We start from the raw sequence: 22,616 nt of genomic DNA, 5'->3' as shown, positions 1-22,616 counted from the left end.
TGATTGAGTAACTGCTATTTCTGTTTCCTTCCCCATTTGGCTCCGCTGATGCCTGTGCCTTACTCTGTAGGCCTGGCCAGTGCGGCAGTATATATTAAACATATAAATATCGAGATATAAATATAAAGATTTTTCTCTCCTAGATTCCCCCGCTTATTGATGGACATGATGTGTTGGGATTTGCCTTCCTTTTTTTATTTTATTTTATTTTTGGACAGTATCATTTAGCACTTAGATACTTGCCATAAGGTCCTGAGGGCACTTGCTGGTCCAGCTTCAGATCCAGGTGGTCACAGGAGAGACCTGCTTGGGCTCTCCTTCACATGTGGCTTCTAAATGTGCCTTTGTGGCTCTCTTTTCACCCTAATGGTGCTTCAATATCCTCAGACTGCTAGGAAAACAGCCAGGAGAAGAGGTATCTCTCTAACCCAGCCCCTAAAATGGGGCTGTAGGTCTCTAGGAACCGTTTGCTTCCTCCCTTTCCCTAAGAAACTCCTGTTTGCCAGAGGAATTGAAGGGTAAAATCTCCACGCTGCAGCGAGGCCACACAGTCTGCAACGCAGGTAGGGCTGGAAACGGGAAGCAAGGATTAAGGCGAAAACCTCAGGGAATCGCAACACGAAAATGAGCATCAAGGTGAGAACGATACTTGTAGTGTGAGTTGATAAGCAACTGGCAGAGAGTTTTTTTTTAAAAAACCCTGTATTTATAAAAGGCCCTTGCTCACTTTTGACATGCACAGGGGGTGATAAGGATGGAGCAGGCCCGGCTGTCAGTGCTGCTGCAGGCAGCCCCTTGGAAATTAGAGCAGTGTTTTTGCAGGTTCGGATGCTCTGGTTCATGCAAAGCCAACTGACAACACAAAATGAGAAATTTAGGAAGAATTCATGAAGTATTATGCTGCCTATGTGATTGGTTCATCCAGCATGTGAAATATATGTTGCATTCCAGTATTAAAGTTCCATTTGCTAATAAGAGACTTGCAAATGGACTGAAACTCTTGGTACTTTCTTGTGAAGATACCTGCTGCTCGCTGGGTTTTGATCCCAGGAGTGTCTCCATTGGATCCCCAGCGAAGCCAAGGGGAGTTTTAGATATTCAGCACCTCTCAGGGACAAGACTTTGTCTCATTGCTAGTCAGGGCTTCCAGCTATTTAGGTAAGGAAGGAAAAAGCCCTAAATGAAAGGCAGACAGCTAGAGTGCTGCCAAGACAAACTTACATGAAATCCTTCCCTATCGTGTGCCGAGCAAGCTGGAGCGCCCTGCTGAAAGGGTGCGAGGCCTCTGGGCTGGGTGGGTGGGTTGGTTTTGGTGAGCAGGTTTTGGGTGGTGTTTGGATGTTACCTGCTGAACCCCATGGACATGGGCACAAGGAAAATAACCTTCCTGTCACTCCTTAGGCTCACTTTGGCTGCGCTTTGGTCCATTAACTTCCTTTCTAACTCGCACAACCTGTAATTGTGGTTGTTAGTTTGTTTGTTTGGAATCTTTGGGAAGAAGCATTGGCCCCGCTGGAGTCAGGGGTAAAAGCCCTGGGCTTCCTTTGGGATGTGCAGACTGGTGTCTGTCCTGCAGGATGTCTCAGCTCTTGGGCTCGTGTGTGTTGGTTAAAGCTGCTCTTGTTCTGACACGGAGCTCCCACTTGCACAAGTTAAATAAGAATTCCATAACGGGATTGACCATGTGCAGCCAAGTGGTCATCCCAGACTTAGAACTTGTCACACAGACTGATGTTTGGGGTTTTTTGACTCATTTAAAAATGTTCAATCCACTACGTACAAACCAGAATAAAGCAGCGTTGCTCTTGACACGTAATTGCAATTAGGCTACTGAATAATAAGTGTAAGGTTAATTTGGACTTGTGCTTTCTTTCTGTTTGTGTATCATGAAATAATTCCACTGTAGTTTAGAAAAATAGTCAAGATGATGTTTGGATCTGGGCTCTAAGGTGGTAGTTTTATTGGAATTGTAAAGGTATTTTCAGCAGGCTTTGTAAGGAATATACTGTAATGAAATGATGAAAAATTGTGATTTAGTCGTTGGATAGAAATACTAGTTGGGTTTGGGGTAGGGTTTTCCTCTGTGTTTTGTGGCTTGACACACATTTTTGATATCTATGGGATGTTGGTGGCACAGCAGCCTTGCAGGGCACCACAGGCCTGGAAAAACACTGCTGTGCCTAATATAATACGTAATGTGCTGAGTAGCATCTCCTACCCTTCCTGCAACACGTCGCGTGCCATCCCCTTGTGTGCCACGAAGGCTCTTGTCTGGTCATTGCCATTTGTGCTCTATCTTTTCTTGTTTACAAGAAAAAATTGATGTTTTATGGGATTCAGTAAACGTATAACCCTTACTGTGCCTGAAGGGTTTCACTGGAGCAATATAGGAGAGGAAATATTAAAATATGTAAGTATATATAAGTGTATAGAAACAATAAAGTATTAAAAGTAATCATAACATAAAAATATATTATGTATAACATAAAAAAGAGATAATAGCATCCCTTTCACTGTTTCTCCCAGGTAAAATTTAAATTGTGTGACCTAAATAGCAGGACTGTTCTTTCTTTCCAAAAGGCCAGAGAAAAGGAAAAATGAAGAGCTTTATCTCCAAGTTGGCATTGCTGGAAGGGCACCGTTGGAACAGCTGAACCCTTGGGGGATTGAATCCTCCAACATTTAATTGGGAGTGCTAGAAATTCCCTCCTTGTTTTGCGTCCCCCCTGCAGCCCATTTTTTACACCTTTGGGATTGTTGGTGACCCGTAGATCATAGGAGATGAGTATATAGCTCATAGGAGCTCCCTTGGGATGAGGTTGGACGGGGTCGCTCTTCTCTAGAATAGCTACCGATAGGACAAGAGGAAATGGCCTCAATGGCCTCAACCAGGGGAGGTTCAGGTTGGTTTGGGGAAGAATTTCCACATGGAAAGAGCTGTCAAGACTTGGAACAGGCTGCTGGGGAAGTGCTGGGGTCAGTGGCAGCACTCAGGAACCGGGTGGTTGAGGTGTTTGGGGACTCTTAGGTTGGACTCAATGGTCTTGAAGGCCTTTTCCCATCACTGTGATCCTGTGGTTGTGTGAAGGAGGAGCGAGGGGCGGCTCAGGCCTGTGTGAGCGGGGAGGTCATCGGGGAGAGGCTTCGTGCTCTGCCATCGGCTGCAGCCTTTCCCAGGGCAGCGCTTCTAAAAACGTGCTGCTCCCCCGATGCAATGCAGCATTTTTCAGGTTTTCTGCAAAGAAACTCAGTCCTCCTGGAGCATGTGTGTGTTTTGGTGGCATGTCATGGCTGTAATCTTCTAAAATTCATAATTCTCTAGGGAGATGAGGACAGTATTTGGACACTCATCCATGTACATGTCTTCTCATGTATGCACATTACCTGGTTTTTGAACACCAGTGGAGGGCCATGATCTATTCTGTTCTAAGCATTTAGAAAATTTGGTATTTCCCAACTTATTTAGTACAAAACTACTTTTAAAAAGAGCTTTTACTGAAATGCTTGGCCATTTTTTTGCAACCCTGGTTGCACTGGCCTCTAAGGCTTAGATTTCCTGGGCAGAAACTAATCAGCAGCTGTAAAACCCTGGGGAGGATTGGCCTATCCAAGTACACACAGATCCTCTGCAGCCTTTTGTACAGCCATAGGCTGCAAATGCAACCATGATGCTTCCAAAAGGGTGGTTTTAATGCAGAAACTGCCATGCTTGGTCCATGCAGTGTCAGAAATAGTCCTCTCTTGACCTGCTGGAAATGGTTGGTAAAAGAGTAAAGCCCAATGGGTTTGAGCGTCCACTTTCCTTGCAAGATGGATCATTCCCATGTGCAGTATCACTGTGCTCTCCTAAATGGCTGAGCTGGCCTTTTGACACCTCCTTGGTCTGCAAATGCCTTTCCCATCCCTCATTAGTATTCTGTGATGGCTCTTGATAAAGTAAATTAAAAGTCCGTGGGGAAAAATCGGATGATATTTCACGAAGCGTAATGCGATTTGTTTAGCATTCACCAATGTTTAACAGTTGATTGCAAGATTGATGAAAGTGTCAAATATTTTGAAGTGTAGGGAATCGATTCTATTGATTTATCCATAATCACCTAGAGTAGCCTCCATCTGCATGCACACCGAGATATCCATGGAAATGTGTGGATTGCAGGACAGTGCAGTCAGCAGGACCCCAGAGCGCTTCCTTTGGGATGAGTGATGAGATACTGTAACGTGCCTGGAAACTGCTGGCTTGTAGTCAGGACCTCACCGTGTTGGCCCATCTGCTTGCAATGGGCTTTGCCCACCTCTCACGAGTTCATTCTCCTCCCTTAATTATCTCCCTTTCTGGATTAATTGTTCCTTTAGAAAGCAGTGCATGAGCAGGAAAACATCTCCTGACTGATGGATTCTGCTCCACATCCGTGGCCTGGGTTGCACTTCTGCAATCGGTCCGAGATCACCTCAGAAGTGAGGACTCCTGCCAGGAGACCAAGCTCTGGCCTTGTTTGAGGGCCCATCTCCAGCTGGTGCAGAGGGGCTGTCTCAGAGGCTTCTTCCTCCCCAGCTTTGAAACCAGAGTTCTGCAAAGCACCGTTCTGTGCCCAAAGGGGTGTTTGTGCAGGAGAGCAACGGGCTGCAGAGCAGAGGTGCTGGAGCACGTGGAGCTGGAGCTCTCCCTGGGGTCTGCACGCGCTTGGACGCGGTGTCTGCAGCAACTCAACTGGCCCATGGAGGGTGATGGTGCATGCAGCTCCGTGCAGACTCTTTGCATTTTATTGCGCAGTGCATTATGATGGAAACAGCTTCTTTAATAGCTAACCTGGATGCAGAGACATCTTCCAGCAGCACTAGAACAAATTATGTTTATGTTTTAAGTATAAGATCTGTTGTAAGTTTTTGCCAACTTCCATAATAGAAGAAGTCACTTTAAATTCACTAAGTCTTCTTTCTTCAGAATATTAATTTTTTTTGAGGGGGAAAAAGGCAGTAATGCTGTCACCTTGTAGTAGATCCCAGGTTCTCAGTTTTAGCCTTAGCTAAAAACTTTTCAATTATATAATCCTCCTGTACTTTCCCCTATTAAAAAAAAAAAAAAAAACCTATTTCCAAGCTTTTATTACTCTGCCATAAAATTCTCTAGGAGGTGAAATTTAGTATGTAAGGTTGCATCTTAGATAAATTTAGAGGAGACAGAGTTTAGTGGCGCTCCTGAAGAAGAATATAGCAAACTCCAGGTGCTTCTCTTGCCCTCGGGATGTCCATGCAGCCCGGTGGAGTGTGGCAGAGCCCAGGAATGGGTTGTTTGAGGAGGTGATGGAGTCTCCACCCTTGGAGATGCTCAACCCACTCTGGACATGGCCCTGTGCAACCTGCCCTGTCCGTCCCAGGGAGCTGCCGGTGCCTCCCACCCTTGTGCTTCCCGATTCCATGAAAGGAGCCTGGAACAGGCAACTTCTCCTGGGGGCGGCCACCACCTTGACATTAATGATCTTCTCTTCCCCCGTCTCCCAGATGCTTCCAGCAAGGACGACGGCCCATTCCCAATTTACAGGTTTGTTCAGCTAATGATTAACTGGTGGGGTAGGCAAGCTGTATCTGCCAGGACACTTAAATGGAATTTAAATTCAAACTGTTTTCCATACACATTTATCACTTCATTGGCCAATGCTGTAGCTGTCTCTTTCTGCATTTTTTTTCTGCCAAATTGATCTTAGGGGGCAAGTTAACTGTACTGGAAAGGCTTTTTTTTCTTTTTTTGTGAAATAATCCATTGTGCATGTTATACGATATCAGTTCTTGACGGTGAGGCCGCAGGTTTGTCCTTCAGAATTCCTTAACTTGCCGTTGTTTGTCATGCATCCGCCTGCTGCGGGATGCGCAACGCGGAATACAAAGCAGGAAGGGGACGGATCATGGATCACGGATAACATCCTGGAATGGCCTCGGAAATAGAGTGTGGAAACCAGGTGAATAAAGGAGCAGGGGGCATGTGCAGGGGTGTGAGGTGTCCCAGGAGGCCGTTCTGGTAAGGGCAGTGTTTAACAAGTCCTCACTGCTGTTGCAGTGTCATTCTAAACAGCAAACCATCGAGGGTCTTTTAGGGTCTTGGCTGATTTAGCCTGATAATTAGAAAGAAAATAATGCGAATAATCTTCTTAATAGATTATTTTAAAAATAGAGAAATGAACTGTGCAGAGAAGTATCATATGCAGCAGTGTAAAACAAGAAAGGATTCTGGCAAGCTAATGTGCTCTGGTGGACATTGTTCCATATCAACATCCACCCCAGAGAAGGGATGCAGGAGCTGCGAAGACTGAGGGGAGATGCTGGAACACAGACACCTTCACATGTGCACATTGCGATTATTTTTACCTGGTTCTCCTTCAAAATGTGTGTATGGGATCACAGCATGAGGTCCCTGCATGTCACGGGTCGGGGTGCTGAGAATCACCCGACTTATATATGATGCCAAGAGCAAAGGACCCATGGGAGCAGTTAAAATGTTTAATTTATGTCAGATAATAAGTTTTTTAATGAATTGTGCTTTACTAAGCTAAAAAGTTGGGGAAAAACCCAATTTGCAGGTATTCAGAGCGCTTGCTTTCCAGAAGACGGCTTTGCTGCTCATGCTTTGGTGCACATTTGTTCACGTCTGGGGGTTGTGTTGGGATTTCAAGGTCTGGGGCTGTGGCTGCATACAGGGTCTGACAAGATAAGAGCAGTCCGTCTCATATGTGCTGCAAATTCCATCTCCCAGCGAAGCAAGAGCTCGGGCATGCAGGGAATGGTGATGTGCAGGAGGCTGATGAGCCGCAATAAAGCGTTCATTATCCTTCCATCTGAATTAAATCATAAAAGTGCCGGTGTAACCTCACTCCCAATCCCTTCTGCTGAATTACCAGCTAAACCCACATTATTTTAAGCTATTTCTGTATACTCTTGTTTAGATGATCATTCTGTCATTCAGGCCTTTCTCTTTCCTCCCCTCTATCTGCCTTTTTTTCTTTTTCTTTTTTCCTCCCTATTTCTTTCTTTTTTGATGTTTTTCCTGGGGAACACACTTGTGTCAGCTTGTATCATTTTCACATTTCCTTCTTATAAGCGTCCTACGTAACTACCTGTTGTGTAAACCGAAGTCCCTGGATGTTAGAGCTAACAACATAAGGTACAAAAAAGAACACACCGTAAGAATTCTTCTCCTTTTGGAATGTCTCTCCACAGATTATTTCTGAGAACAAATATTTTTGCAGAGTTACTGAACTTGCAGTGACTTTGATTTATGCGTTTGTGCTACCCCATGAGTTAGGTGTGTTACAGCATCGTGCAACTTCCAGCACTCCTTATCTCTCTCATTTGCTTTTCTTTTTCTTCTTTTTGTAAATGCTCTCAACGGCAAGGGAGGCTGACTGGAAGAAAATGGGGCAGGGAATATTTCTAAGCATGGATGAAGCAGCAGATCAGGGCACCTGGTTAGTTATTAGGGAGAATGAAGCAAAGCAAGATCTTACATGAGAAAGAGAGATTGGATGAGTCCTTTGGTCCAGGTGCTGCTCCCAGGCTTGGAAAATGGGGTCCCCTGTCCTGTTGTCATTCATTATTGCCCTTCAAAGCCCAGATTCTTCTTCGTGATGCATTTGAACAGCCTCTGGGATTCAGTGGGGTTGTTCTTAGGAGAATGGGCCTCTTTGCAAAGGTGAAATTAGAGGATCGAAAGGTTGAATTTTGCATTATTTTGTGGCACGCTGTTTAAGAACATGAGCACAGAGCGGGTTGAACCCTGTGGGGCTGTGGAAACCCTCACACGGGGCTGGAACCTCACAGAAGCAGGAAGAAATGAGAGTGCCTTCCTCACAGGACCTGCATCCTAGCTATAGGAGACCCCAAAGTTGCTGGTAGGTTTGGGGGCCATCCCTGTCGTTATCCACCCTGTGTTCCCCAGGTCATTACTTAATTTTGTTGTTTGGTAGATATTTATGCCCTTTAACAATGGCTTTTCTTTCCTTAGTGTACCCTGAAGTGATTTTCTTCTGTAATTACACTCCTTCCCTTCAACTCACATCTTAGGAAAGGTTAATTTCCTTCTTTTAATTGGGTTGATAAAGTCTTTTGCCTGGCATTTCTCTTGCAGAGTGTTGCTGGATGTGATGTTCCTGCTGGAATAGGCCACGTTGCAATCGACTCCTCTCCCCAAACCTCTTTTTCTCAACATTTAACTTCTATGGCAGGCACTGCCCATCAGGAATGTGCTCCTTCATCAACCAAAACTGACCTTCCACAAAAGCACTTTTTCCCAATCCAAGCCTGGAGGTCTTAGGCAGCTAAAAAGTGGCTTATCCTGTTGTTTTGTTCTAGAAAATCCAGGAGTAAATCTTGGTGTTCATGTATCTCCAAAGCAGATGTGATTGCAATAAGTGAATTTGGTGATAAAACCAAAGGATCTGTGTGTGTGGGTTTTTTTTTTTGTTTTTTTTTTTTTTCCAGAGCAGTTCAGTTAGCTTTATCCTAAACCAACACTTAAAAGTAAAATCTAAATTAACATTATTCAAGTATTTCTATCTAAGTTTCACCTTCACCAGAAAAAAAAATCAAGATTTTCTTGTTTTCTGTTGACTTTAATTTTGCTTTGATTTGAAATTGACATTTTTAACATGCTTTTAATTAACGTTTTAAACTGCCTTGCAAATCTGTGCCTCCTCCTTTTGGATATTCCTTTGCAGGAAATTGGGAATAGCTCTCACCCTGAAGCTGGACAACATTCCCAGGGGCAGAGGTGGCTGGTGCCACTCCATTCCAGCTGCTCTTTCATGGATATTTTGTGTCTAGGTGTTTTTGCAGCTGCAGTGTATGGTGGATTCCACATTATTTGTTCTTTGTATTCACTAGAATTAATATAGGGGGAAAAATGAGAGTTACAACTTAAAGAAAATAATGTTATGTAAAGTAATGAGATTGTTCCGAGGCTTAATTAGATGGAGCAGATTGAGTGCGTTACAGGGATATCTTAAGGCAACATAATTAAATTGTAGGCATAATCCTCCCCGTGTTAGAACTGATTTTATCTTCATAAGGCAAGGTACATGAGCTAGTCCTTCCTGCCATCATAAACTGCTAATTCTTGGGGAAGACCAGCGGATCTCATGGATTTACTGTATTTTCAGAACACAAAATTGGGTAGAAGTCTAAATATCCAATTGTAGATATTCTGGTTACGGGAGAACTCTAACTTCCATCTTAGTGTGTGCTACAGCTCAGTAATTGAATCACAGACTTACAACACAGATGTCTGCAGCGTGTTGTTGTCTGGGCTGAGCTCCTCTCCTTTGTCACATCTCTTAAAGAAATTGTGTGCAGATGTCTGTGCTGGCACCGTGAGCAATGCCCGGGAATGGGGATGCATCTCTGCAGGGGCACGTGCTCACGTGTGAGGTTTTTAGGCTAATGAGGGATGCTGTAAAGTTTGCGTGTGTGAATATGAACGTGTGCCTGCATATATATATATATATATATATATATATATATAAAACCATGCACATGTGCCAGGGGACATGGAACTGTCACACGGACAGACTGTGCGCAAGGCGCGCTCCGCTGTCCGCCCCTTACCCACCACTTGCAGAGCGGAAATTCCAAGTTTCCCGGAGGAATCCAGTGTTTATTTTGAAAAATGGAGATTAGGATACCAAGGAATAATATGTTTACTTTTCAGCACCATGAATATGTAGTGACCTACTTATACTATACCACTTGGCTTTATTTTTCAAGGTTGTCAAGACAGCCCTTATTGTAATTGAGGCAGCGTCCCTTTTAGCAGAGCAGTAAATGGTACCAGCTACTGAATTAACGTTTTGGAAGTAGAGCATAGGAGGAGCTTCAAAGCATTGTTCATCAGGAGCGTTTTTGTATGTTATTGTGCCATAAGTAAAACAGTGTCTGGCTCATAAGTGCTTAAAACTGCGTTTTGCTCGATCTGCAAGTTAAACTGCCGGCAGTTTTGGAGTATGGGTTATATATAATGTCAAGATACTGAAACTTGAAATAATAGTTCACACTTTTTTGCTAATAAACTGAATTTTTAATGGTCTTTTGATGATCTTGAGATGTTTTAGAGAGAAGTGGTTTTACCCAGCACCCTCCTTGCGTTTCTCTTCCTCTGCGGGTGCTGCCCGATGAACTTGGCGCGCGTCGGCGCGGGACGCGGGCGGCTTCGCGGCGGTGCCCAACGCCGTTCGCAGAGCGGGGTGCCCCGTGTGCCACGTCCAGGCAGTTATTGTGTCATTTCTCTTGATCTTTCAGAGTCTTCCTGCGAGCAATTAATCAGTACGCAGATATGCTAAACAAGAAGTTTCTCGATCAAGCCAACTTTGAGTTGCAGGTAGGAAAAACACCGAGCGATTTCCTTGTGTTAATGCTGTAATACGTTTCTGTCCCAGGCTGTGGTTTTGTCCTATGTGTAATTCAGCGTCCAGCTCTTCCCAGTGCACAAAGGCTGGGCTAAGGCACTCGAACCTCAACCCAGATGTGTCCCACAAGCACCTTATGGATCCCATCCTGCAAAGCAGCACCTGCCCCTGTACAGCTTGCAGAAGGCCCTGGCATGAAAACCAAGTAATATGTGCTCTGTTAAATGGTGTTCGTATGTAAAATATAGGTATCTTGTTAAATAGAGCAACCCTCACGCTGGTATGTAACTGCTCAACTCATCAGAGCACAGTTACGTTTCATGGCTGGGAAGCATTTCCTGGGAAAGACACACGAGGACACGCACGCCGAGTTTTTCTTAGGAAGCAGTTTTTCTGTGGTGTTTGCTGTTTTGCCATTAAATATTTATATGCTTAAGTTAGATGCTTCCAAGCTGTTTTGTAGATGTGCGGAAAAAGTGTTTCAGAGAATTAACGGTACCTGTCCTTGTCATTTTGGGGGTTTTCAGCTTTGGAACAACTACTTTCACCTGGCAGTTGCTTTTCTTACACAAGAGTCTCTACAACTGGAGAATTTTTCAAGTGCTAAAAGAGCAAAAATACTTAACAAGTAAGTCCTATTCATCTTCTAAATCACGGACAAAAGCTTGAGGTCTATTAGCATAATTTTAGACTAATTTCATAGTTAAATCCATTCAAATTGAGATGCAATCAGGGCATAATGAAAGGTTGGTTTTAAAAATACGAATCAAGTATTGCATGTGTTTCTACCCTCGAATCAAGATCTAAATTACACGATTCATTACTGCTGAAGATAGTATTTTATACTGCAGGATGTTCCGAAAGTCAAGACTTTTTGGAAGTACTAACATATTACGGAACTGTTGTTTCAAAAAACGCTTCACTTTGTGCTTATGCTAACCTTGCACTAGCCAATTTCTACTTCCAATTCGGACTTTGGATTGAATTGAATTTCATTTGGATTCAAACTGGGGAGTCTTTGCCTTCCCGGGCTGTTCAGACAGAATTTTTAATCTTCTTGAGCGCACAGGCACCCAGCTCGGGGCCTTGCTTGGTGGAACGGGAATACTTGCCCATTCCAGGGAAAAATGGGGTGAAGCAGAGCCCAGGCTTCTGCACTGGGGTTATAAAACTCCTGAATAACATTAAGGTTACACACTTGCAGAAGCAAATCAAGCTGTAAAAAGCGAGTAAACGTCATGTCCTTAGGAGCAGAATGCATAGAGCAGAATCCCTTGCGCGTGATGGGAGCGACGTGCCCTTGTGTGGCTCGGAGCAGGGAGGACACTTAAAAAAAAAAAACCAAAGAGCTTCAGTCTGTCCCTTGGAGCAGAGGTAGATCAAAACTGGCTGCTGTGGGGCCCTGGCAATACATTTGTGTGAACAGATTATCCTTTGGATGGGAAAAAATATGTCCGATTATTTTTATATCGAACTGCACAGTGTTGAAGTAGTGCAAGAAATGAATGGGCGTTTCTCACGGATGCTATAAGCAAACAAGTCATTTGGAGATGGTGCTCGATGAAGTTGGCTGAATTGTAAATCTCTGTTATAATAATCTTACAAATTGTTATTTCAGTTTAATCACGTTTGGGGGGCAATATCTAAGGCAGGAAATGGCACATAATGCAATAATATTAATAATAATAATGATAAATGCGTGGTCTTGGAGCACTGACTTTCACTGGGGTGTGAAACCACTGTCAGTTCTGTGCCAAAGTGATGTAAATATTCACTTAGTCCTATATCACCCTCGCCCTCCTCCTAAAGCTTATATTTCAATTAATACTTCTAGCATTTAATGCTTTAAAATGTAATTATTGTAATTGGTAAGTTTCACTAACTGTTGTGTATAAATGATAGTTAATAGCAGATGTTTAATGATAGAGAAGAATTTATTTAATCCATAATAATGTCAGCGGATCTCACAAGTATCCCCTAACAATTCCCCAAGCTGCCAGATATTTCCAATGTGCCAATTTTATCATTGAAGTAATAATTTTAAAATATCAATATTTTGCCTCACGTGCCTGTATTCGTGGAGTTCGTTAAGATCCTGATCTGGTTATGGAAACAAATTCTCCGTGGTCTGTAGTTTAGGGAACTTTTAGGAGTTTGCACGGGTGGCGTCAGTGACCCAGATGTCACGGGGTGTTTCTCCCTCTATTTTCTAGCACAACGCCTTGCTCAGGGTGTGTAAAAATAAAATGTGTCGTGGGCTGTGACGCTGCTGTTGTGCTTCCCCCAACTGCTGCAACTGGAAAAGTAGAAACGTTGCCAGTGAATCCCTGGGGCTGCTGCTCCCCTGTCTGCAGCAGGAACTGCCTCCGAGCATCTCCCTGTGCCGGGAGCGGAATGTTTGAGAAAGAAAAGGGTTTTTTCCTAATGTTTGATTAATCTCTCTGTATTTGTTTTCTTGTAAGATATGGTGATATGAGGAGGCAGATCGGCTTCGAGATCAGGGACATGTGGTACAACCTGGGTGAGTAGCCTCAGCCTCGATGCTCAGCATGGTTCAGCGTGGAGGCGAAAAACATTATAGATGAACCGAACACTTTTATCTGTGGAAATACAGCCAGGCTCCAAAAGGTGTTCAAACACAAATAGTTTAAGAAACAACCACCTCCCATGCAAGCTTACTCCGTGCGCGGGTAGATGGGTTCCTGCAGCCAGGACGTGGGTCTCTCCCGTGGTTTTACGGCCCCGCGGCTGGCGCTGGCCGTGGCTGCTGCCCGGTTTCCACTGCGTTTTGTCTCCATAGGCACGTGCACACACACAGATCCCTGCCAGCAGGCAGTAGCAAAATGCAGAGGCCCCAGGGGTGTAAAGAAGCTGCCCTGACCGCTTTCCAGCATCTGATTTTTTTTCAGTTTCCTTTGTATCGGAAAGGCTGGGGAAGATGAGGGAGGAACGGAAAGGAGGATGTGCCCGAGTTCCTGGATAAGTTCTGTGCATCTGCCGGTCACGGCTCGGCGTACGGGCTGCGGCTGTAACTTAGCTGTAGGTGGAGAGCATTTCATGAGAAAACAGAGCATTTACTGTGACCTGAATGTACTCACCTGCCAGATTTCATTTTCCTGAGCCTAACAGTGGAGACACTTAAGCTGTTCAGAGTTTTATCAACATTTCCTTAAATTATCAGGAATAAATGCATTTTTCCAACTTCGTTTATAGCTCTAGCTGAACTGTTGTTGCTGAAACTTATAAAAATTCAGCCTATGGAGAAGAAGGAAATGCGAGGTCCGTACTTATTTGATATCCCAGAGTTTGCATCCACTCTGCTGTAATGATGAAAAAAGCCTTCTGAGAGCAGCTGAATTCACTTTTTATTAGAAGTTTCTCTTGTGAGTAAGTGTCAAGAGAACAGCTTAAAGCCCAGCACACAGCAATATAGGACTTGACACACAGATAATAAATTCAGCATCATGCCTGACGTTGGGTCAGCAGGCTCCAACCCTGGCATCCTCTTCCTTAGTGATTAGCTAACTCTCTCGCTGCTCTAAGCTTGCAGTTATCTACTTATGTGTCATTTTACTAATTTCTCTGGCAACCTGCTCTGCTTTTCCAAGGATTTGCTGAACCCAATCTGGAAATGGTTTTTGATACCTAGGCAAGCATGTAGCTGTTTCCATGTGGGATTATTTTACTCAGCCTGGTGACCGTGGAGTCATCAAGATTGTTGCTACTGTCACTGGCTGCTGTTGAACAACCTAATTAATTGCTTTACATGGAGATAATGATCATTTTTGGTGCAGTTTTGTGCAGACTTGAATTGATTGGTACTGAAGTGGGTTTTGTGCCTTCACGAAAGCCATCTATATTTGATGGAGTTGATCAGACAGGTTCTTTGCTCCAAGCAGCAGGCCTTGCAGGCTAAGGTTATCCAGGTGGGCAGCCTCTTCACCTCTTCCAGCTCTGATGCTGCGAGTCTGCAGCAGACACAGGCTGTTAACTGTGATCTCACTTGTGGAGGGAATGAGTAAATTGCTGCTCTCCCCAACCAAAAGTGGAAAGAAAGGGAAGCAAGAGAGTGGACCCCCATCCGAATAAAGTCCTCCTACTTTTCCTAAAGGAAGGCTTTTTTTCCTGCCCTTCTGGGGAGCCCTGGCAGTCCATGCTGGTCGGGTTGTCCTCCTGGCTCTTCATCATTCTCCCAAGTGTCACAGCATCCACTGAGGAAGGATCCCGAGCGGCCGTCGGCGCCGCTCTGCTTGATGCCTTTATCTCAGGAGTTTCACTACATTAGTCAAACTATTAGTGTGTATGCGCAGAAACAAAATCAGAAGTGAAAAGCTATAATTCTTGCATGTGCTTGAGCATATAATTTTTTGACTGTCTGTCATTGTGCACAAAATATGATGAAGCTGACTAACTTTGACTTTTATGTGCTAAAGGGTATGGATAAGCCTGAAAAAATATTGTTTTATCTCATTAGTTTTTGCTCCCAAATACCATGATTAACATATAATATTTGCCTAGTTTAAACTCTCCAGTCTGGAACAAGACAGGGCTGCCACTTATCATAGAAAGAAGGCAATATATGTTAGTTTTTGTTGGCTTTTTTCCTGCCATATCACAACTAGAATTTCAGTATATGATCCAACTTCCTTTATAACTGTAGCTGAACTATTGTTACTGGAACTTATAAAAAATACCTGTTTGGCACTGGTTCACACAAAGCAGTTTTTGAGGGCTAAAACAGTGAAATGTTGAAGAAATTGTAATTGCATCAAAAATAATATCCTTGATAAAGGAGAGAAGAAGAAAACAAATATTGCTTTTACTCAACATCTAAATGAGCTGGAAAGTTAAATGCCTGAAGATAATTGAAATTGTTGCTGCTGTCATGCAGGGAAGCTGCCACGGGCCCCAAGTACTTGACATCAGGAAAGGGGTCTGGACAGAGATGTTAATCGTGGTGGAGGGAAAGCCAGGATTTAAAATAGACCTAAACCTTAAGCATAGTATAAATAAAGTCATTGCAGGTAACATGCTCTGAGTTAGTCCTGCATGCTGAGAGCTGACCCAGGCTAGATGTGAAGCTATTAGCAAATTATTCAGTGGATTTTTAGGGCCCCAAAAACAGGGGAATGTGGAAAAGGAAAATTGTGCAAGCTATTAAATCAAATGCCTTGGTTTTGGTTCAGCTAATGAAATGCAGTACTGTTGTGTGCGCATGCTCTAGCAGCACGTCTCCTGGCAAGGCAGGAGCCAACACACAGAGCAGCTTCTCCATATTCATCAGCCTCTGCTCTGCAGCCTGTTGATGCTGCTGCGCCTTCCCCGTGCCAGGGCCAGCCCCTCCTGCACTGCCCTGCGTTCCAGGCTCCTGAGGAACCCCCGGCACGGGAAGCGGCCCTGGAAGCGCTCCCGGGATGGAGCGGGGAGCCCATCGGGTGCCCCGGCCGGCGAGGGATCGGCCAAGATCGCAAAGCGTTGATCCTTTCTGCTCACAACCCTCACGCGTCTGCCCCGCGAGGCCTCCCGCGTTTCCCGTTCCGAAATGCGCTCCGTTGGTTTCGAGGCTCTGCTGGTGGTCACCTGCAGGACGGTGCTGCTGTGGGTGCCAACAGGCTGTGGGTGCCAACAGGCTGGGTACAGGCAGTCCGGCTGTACGAGACGCTGTTGGTGGCTCCTACAGACAGGATCTCTGTGACCACAAGCCAACCCTATGGATGCCCTTAGCCCCTCTTGCTCAGGTCCCGCCAGGCCAGGCCTACAGCTCTCTCTTCAAGGCACCGTTTTGTCATTGCATGACATGTCCAGTCATTTCCTTTTTCAGCAAGGACTACAGTGTCCAATTTAAAAGTTTAAATTCACTTGCTTTCCGCATCTAAACCAAAAAGGTAGTATTTACTTTTCGGTGGGAATCCCTGTGCTGGAAGCAATGAAAAACCCAGTGTGACACCTGGGGAACTTTATGACATTGAATTTGTGCCTGACGAATACCTTTTGTCACTATCATTTGTTGTCTGAAATATTGGCTCTGACACTTCTCAGGCATAATACAAGAAAACTGTCACCTAAGAGGCCCAGTGTAATAATCCTTAGAGGAAAGGCAGCAAGAAAGCTCTCCTGCCCGCTCCTGGTGTTCCTCACCAAGCAGCAGCACTGCAGGCCCCTACGAAGCTGCAGTTTTTAGCTGAGTCCTAATTTGCATTACCAACATGCTAGTAGGTTCCTCATGTCTGCCAAATCAAGCAACTTAAATTATATGAATTTCTTCATATGACGATATGAATCAAATGATGGGAATTTCTTCTTGATTACATTTGTTTGGGCATATGTTATTCCTGGTCAAAATGAACTGCTAATTGAATACGTGCATAGTTTGTGCCTTAGTAGTCTTGCTAGTGTAGTGGATTGTGGATGGATTAAAATACATTTTTTTGTCATATGGCACTGGGAAACAGCAGTCTTTTAATGGAGGAAGCTGAGGGCTTCTTAAATGAGCTCAGCTCTAGAGACATCTGATCTGAACCCCAGCAATGCAGCATTAACTTCATTCCTGCTGCACTTTCTTGTAAATATCTGTTTGCAGTTGCCTGGGTGAGAAGCTTCACCGCTTGTGTGTGTTAAAACTCAGTACAGGTTTCTTTAAATTTATGTTCACTTTTTCATTGCAAAAATCAGATGACATCCATAGTGTTGCAGAGTTAATTTGATTGTAACACATGGGACTTCTGTATCCTCTTCCATGTGTGAGCTCTATGTTTCACAAATCTTATAGATACCTTGCAAAAGGAGTAATTCGAGTTCTCTACGCTTCCAGCCAATGATATGAAGAGTAACTGGGTGCTTTTAAAATATGTATGAAGTTTCATGTTCCCGTTTAGATTTAATTTTTGTTCCATGTGGAAGAGCATAGTGGGGAGAGTAGAGTAGCCCGTCTAGAAGTTGTATGGAGAAGAAAATCCTGTAGAACTGCATGAATAGGGGTGGGTGGATTATAGAACCAAGTTCCACTTTGATCTTTTTTTTTTGATTGAACAACTCTTTATTAATTTAGGTTTATATGTGTCCTTTAGTTCCTCTCTCAAGTCATAAATCATACCGTGTATTTCAGCAGTAGCGTCAAATCTGGGAAAACTCGGTGTTATATTTGAGCTATATGAGGATTTATTGATACAGCTTTTAAAGCAATTATCTTCTTCCAAAGTCAGTGGCTGTTCATTAACTCTGAAATGCTTTTTTCCTCTTAAAGGTCAGCATAAAATCAAGTTCATCCCAGAAATGGTGGGGCCTATATTAGAAATGACGCTTATCCCTGAAACGGAGCTTCGCAAGGCTACAATCCCAATATTCTTTGATATGATGCAGTGTGAATTTCACTCGACTCGAAGCTTCCAGATGGTAAGCAGGCGGCTACAAATATTTGAAGTTTGTAAGAAAGATTAACTGTTCTGTGAACACATGTAAAAATTCTTGATATTTCTTGTTTTACTCAACCAAAATATAATTATGGGTTTGCTTATTTTCTGTAAGTCTGAGTGGCTATAGAGTTTTCATCTAAGGGTTTTAAATCCTTGTGGAGGCAAAAATTTGCATGAAGTAAATGAAACCTTTCTTTACGATACAAAAGGAGAGCAAAGGCAGATGTCTTAAATTTTCACTGTGACTCAGGAGAGGAGTCTGCATCGGAGTGAAATTAGACTTAAAGAAATCCTGATGCTATAGCGAAAGAAACTATAACCTGTAAGGATTTATCACCTCTAGTGTCTTATAATTTTGATACTCTTTATATTTTTATGGATTTTGAAGAGGGAGAAAAAAGCTACCCAACCAGTAACCGTGTTTCTTCATGCTATACAAGCACTTCGAAATGTAAAGTACTAATGCAGCATTTTTATTCTATTTTACTTTTAAAATCTAAAAGAAATCCATGAATAAACATGCACAGTTTTATCCTGAGAGCTCCAACTTTTGCGAGGCAAGAGTAGTGGAAGTTTCTCAACACTGTTCATTTTACTTTTTCCCTTGCAATTTTACCTTATGGATTGAGTTTAAGCGTGCGCATTCACAGCAAGGTTCTCGTAAGATTTTTCTTTTTTCCCTTTTTTTCATTTGACAAAATACAAGGATTAGCAGTGCTTTGGAGATAGGCTGCACAAACTTTGAATCGTGTGAGTCAGGTAGTCTCATGGTATAAATCATGGTAGCTCCATTGCTCTACGAAAATTACTGTCAGTCCAGGATATGACCTTGTGAATTCTACTATAAAGTTGGACATGTCTTCGTTGTTTTTGTTCCTTTACAAAACTGGTGGTTTTGTTTCTTGTATGAGAAATCTTAACCTTTTCCATACTTCCTTGCGAACCATTATTCATAATCAGCTTGTAATAAATCTGTAGCCAGAATAAACGAATATCTGTGTGGGATGATTAAACATGTAAAGTGGCATCAGCTTTATTACTTGGATTTGTTTTGTGCTGGGTGCTGTATGGAAAGGTTGTGACCTGTGTTTTGGCTCCATCCAATTACTGCCTAATCATTCTTTCTTATGTTTGACTCTGATGATACGGAGGAGATTGAGGTGCTCACTGGGCTGCCATTTAAACATTTCCCTGTCAGATACTCTCTTTTGTTACTTGCCATTTTTTATTTGCACAATTATATGGATCATGAAAAATCCCAGGGTAACTTTATAGCTAAATTTATGACCCTATATTTTCTTGACAGAAGAAAACCAGCTTTATGTGGAATAGTTGGGTGATTTTAATAAATGAATGTCTTAAAAGATTTTAAGACTAACTTTTTGTCTTTTGAGAAGAAAAATACCTTAAATCAGAGATGTCTTGGATTGCAGGTAGTCAACATATATTTCGTATCTTACCATAACCTCTTTCTTTATGGAAATAACATTGATATGACAGGTAGAGAGGCAGTAAACCCTTGTCTGGGATATTTTGTATGCATCATTATGTCTAACAGAAAAAATCAATCTATCCATTTCTGCAGGTAATGTAGTTATGTAGCATGCTGGCGATTTTAAATCTTTGATGTGAGTGATGAGGATCATCGTTTGTAAACAGCAGAGAATCCCAGAATGATAGAAAGACTAGGTTGAATGGGAATTCTGGAAATCCCTGGATAATCCAGAGCCCTCTGACCCGAGTCTTATGTTATCCGTGTATTTTGTGCTCTGTCTTCTGAGTCCATTTCTTCTCAGCGTGTCTACAAGTATGTCAAGGTGTTTGAAACAATGTCATGGGAGGCTGTTTCAAACACCTTGCCAAAATCCACAGCTCTTCCCTCACCCACTGAGCAAATTGTCTTATCATAGAAGGTAGACGCGTTGGTTAAAGATGATTTACCTTTGATAAATCCAGGCTGGCTTTTCCCAGTCTCCTCCTGTTCCACAGTTTTCTCAGGAACCAGGAGGCTTCCTGTGAGGTTCTAACACCCCATCCGTGTGCAGTTTCCATAGGTGGTGGCCTCTTCATCCCTCACGTGCTGTCACTGGTGTGCCGTTTGCTTTGTCACTTGTCTTAGAGGCTTGGCCCATGACCTTCCCTGCAGACTGATGCAGGGAAGGTATCTAGTCCCACAGCCTCTTCTATGTCATTTGACCACAACTTGGTTGATTGCAGTGTTTGCTGTCTTCTAAGTAACAGGAACAGATGTAAAATGATTTTTTCAAGCATCCCCACTACCTAGGCAAGCTTTCATGCCCAACGTGTCTGGGTAATGCTCTGCATTCTGTCATGCATGGTGGTGCCACCACCAAGATGACTGTCCAGCTTTGCTCTCAGAGAGAGGTTGAGAATTGGGTGGTTGGCTGCTGTTAAACCCATCTGCCACTAATCCAGTTACCCAACCTCATTCGTCACATCCACGAGGGTTTAACCTGGCTCCACTTCTCCAGCAGATGGGTAAACATCATGATGTGTGGGGAAGGAGTTTAAAATTTTTTGCAAACCTTTAATGTTCTGATGGCCTGCATTATGGACAGCTTTTTCCATCACTGTTTTAATTTCAGTTTGAATTGGTTTGCTTGGTAAAACCAGTAAGGGACAGAATGTTTTTCTTTTTTTTTTTTTTTTTCCTTCCAATATATGTAGCCCCAAGGGGGGAAAAAAAAAAAAAGAATAAATTCCTGTTTTTTACTGAGCTGAATTAAAGATCTGGTGAATTAAAATCTGGAGTTGCCCAGTTTTGTCCTCTCCCACTTGAGGTGCTTTGAAGCCTTATATAGGCTTCAAAGTAGCCTGTACCTCAAAGCATGGATCTGATTCCAAAGTCTGTGTGGGACTGAAGCTTCGTAGAAGAAAACACCTCCTTCTCTGCTCTGCTTTTTGCCTTTGCCTGTTTTACGAGCAAACCCTCTAGATCAAAGAGAATATGTCAGAGCTGCAGAAGTGATGAAAGAGAATTGGTTTGATTGTTCAAGGGCTGGTCAGGATGGTGGTGGATCCCACGGCGACTGCAGGAGAGAAACTCCATCGTGAGACGGTCATTCAGCTCAAATGTGGAATCCAGCCGTGAGCTCCCGTGTTTGTCTCCTATGCTGTCCATCTGTTGCTTCCTTTAGGTCCATTTCTTCTGAATATTCTTGTCTGATTGCCTACCCCAAACTTTTCTTTTCTCTACTTTGCTCATTGCTCGTTTGATTTTTCTGCTTGTTTTGAGTTGAACCCAACTCAGGGAGACATCCATCAGTGCCAGAACTTGTCCAAAATAACCCATGGAGGAAGCAGGGAGGAGGAGGGAGAGGTACCTCACCTAGACAAGAGGGAGATGCTGGCCACGTCTTCCCTTTCTCATGATATTGCACCGTAAGATTGCTTTTAATTGCTCTGGCAATTAGTAGGATTAGTAATTAGTAGCATTAGCTTATTTTAAGAGGCAAAATCTATTAACAAAATAAGATGAAGAATGAGGTGAGAAGGAATTCCCCTTCTTCCACTGTGTTATTACATTTCTTGTTGAATAATGTACCTGTAAAAAATGAAATCTGCGAGATGTAGCCCCCGTCCACTCTGTAGTAATGATCATGAAGAAGTGATCGCTGCATCAAGCTTGAGGGCTGCTCAGCACCGTTAGGGAGAATCACGTTTCCGTAGTGTCCAAGGGTGATAGCTTCAATGGTGTAAAAGGAATGGCCTGAGCAAAAGCCCTAAGAGCACCAAATCCAGCTGTCCCATTTTGCAGAATAACATTTAGCAGAGTAGAGCCATGGCCAAAAAGGCAGCAAAAATCATACAGGAATGTGTAAGAAATGAGTGCATAATATATATGATTGCTAAAATAAAACTGTGGATACAGCTAAAGTACCTCTAGCTAGTCGTCTGCTATGAAGAGAAGTAATTGAGTAAAGACCAGAAAAAATGAGAGGAGACAGTTTTAATTCAATTCTAACAGATAGCAATAAATCCGTGTGTCATTGAGGCAGTAATACCAGCATTTTTATTTGCAATATCATTTCTTGTTGGTTATCAATGAGTTTCAGATTAATATAATTCCCTTTAACAAGTAGGAGCTAATTTATCTGAGTATCTCTCAACTTTTACAACCTATAATTCATTATTAAATCTTCTTACCACTGCTGAGCCATGTCTTAGCATCCGTATCCCCGCATTATGGATTGGCAGGCAGAACAGAAGTTAATGACTTCTCCAAGGTTTTGTGAGGCTGCATATTCCCCTCTGTAATCCTGCTGAACATGCAAATTAAATTAATTTCAATAAATAAGCTTTTTAGGCTATTCACTAAGGCCGAAGTGTAAATGTTTAAGTATTTCTTGTTTTCTGGCCTTTTGCAGAATGTCTTTCTCCCTCAGCCCACCTGAAGCACAAGCAAGAAAGGTAGTGTAGGAAGGCCAGTGATCTCCAAGCTCATCTGATGCTAAATGGCCCCTTAATCTATTTGCTAGCTAGAAAGCTGCAAGGAAATAATAAATGGATCAGATGAAACTGTTGGGAATTAGCGCCAAGTTTCATAGCAACCTTTGAGCAGTTTTTAACAGTAACTGTGTACTATTTCTATATTGGAACTAATTTCTAGAGCTGTTATCTGGTACTTTATTTTATGGCAGATTCAGTATTGCCCCATATCTAACCATATTTATAGCGGATTGGAGGACTGAAAAGAGGAAACCATCTATAGGTATGATTAAATTCTCCACCAGTGTAGCCACTAGGCTACAAATGTAGCCTAAAAATACTGTGGGCAAACCTGAAACCAAAACAG

At 43.0% G+C, this 22,616-nt stretch overlaps 1 protein-coding gene across 1 annotated transcript in view; it reads left to right on the top strand.

Annotated features, from left to right (window-relative positions):
- The window catches only part of DOCK1 (dedicator of cytokinesis 1), a 204,196-nt gene that overhangs the window by 129,653 nt on the left and 51,927 nt on the right, over positions 1–22,616 (top strand). Inside the window, exons 30-33 of the mRNA XM_088520060.1 lie at positions 10,282–10,360; positions 10,916–11,016; positions 12,851–12,909; positions 17,632–17,780. Of these exons, the coding sequence (XP_088376186.1) occupies positions 10,282–10,360; positions 10,916–11,016; positions 12,851–12,909; positions 17,632–17,780 (388 nt within the window). The remainder of the gene's footprint in view (positions 1–10,281; positions 10,361–10,915; positions 11,017–12,850; positions 12,910–17,631; positions 17,781–22,616) is intronic.

Source organism: Tinamus guttatus, unplaced genomic scaffold (assembly GCF_059628265.1).
Source record: "Tinamus guttatus ecotype Peru unplaced genomic scaffold, ASM5962826v1 Tinamus_guttatus_pri_ptg000079l, whole genome shotgun sequence".
Taxonomy (NCBI): Eukaryota; Metazoa; Chordata; class Aves; order Tinamiformes; family Tinamidae; genus Tinamus; species Tinamus guttatus.
Note: the sequence above shows the minus strand (reverse complement) of the source record. Positions and strands in the feature narration are given on the sequence as shown.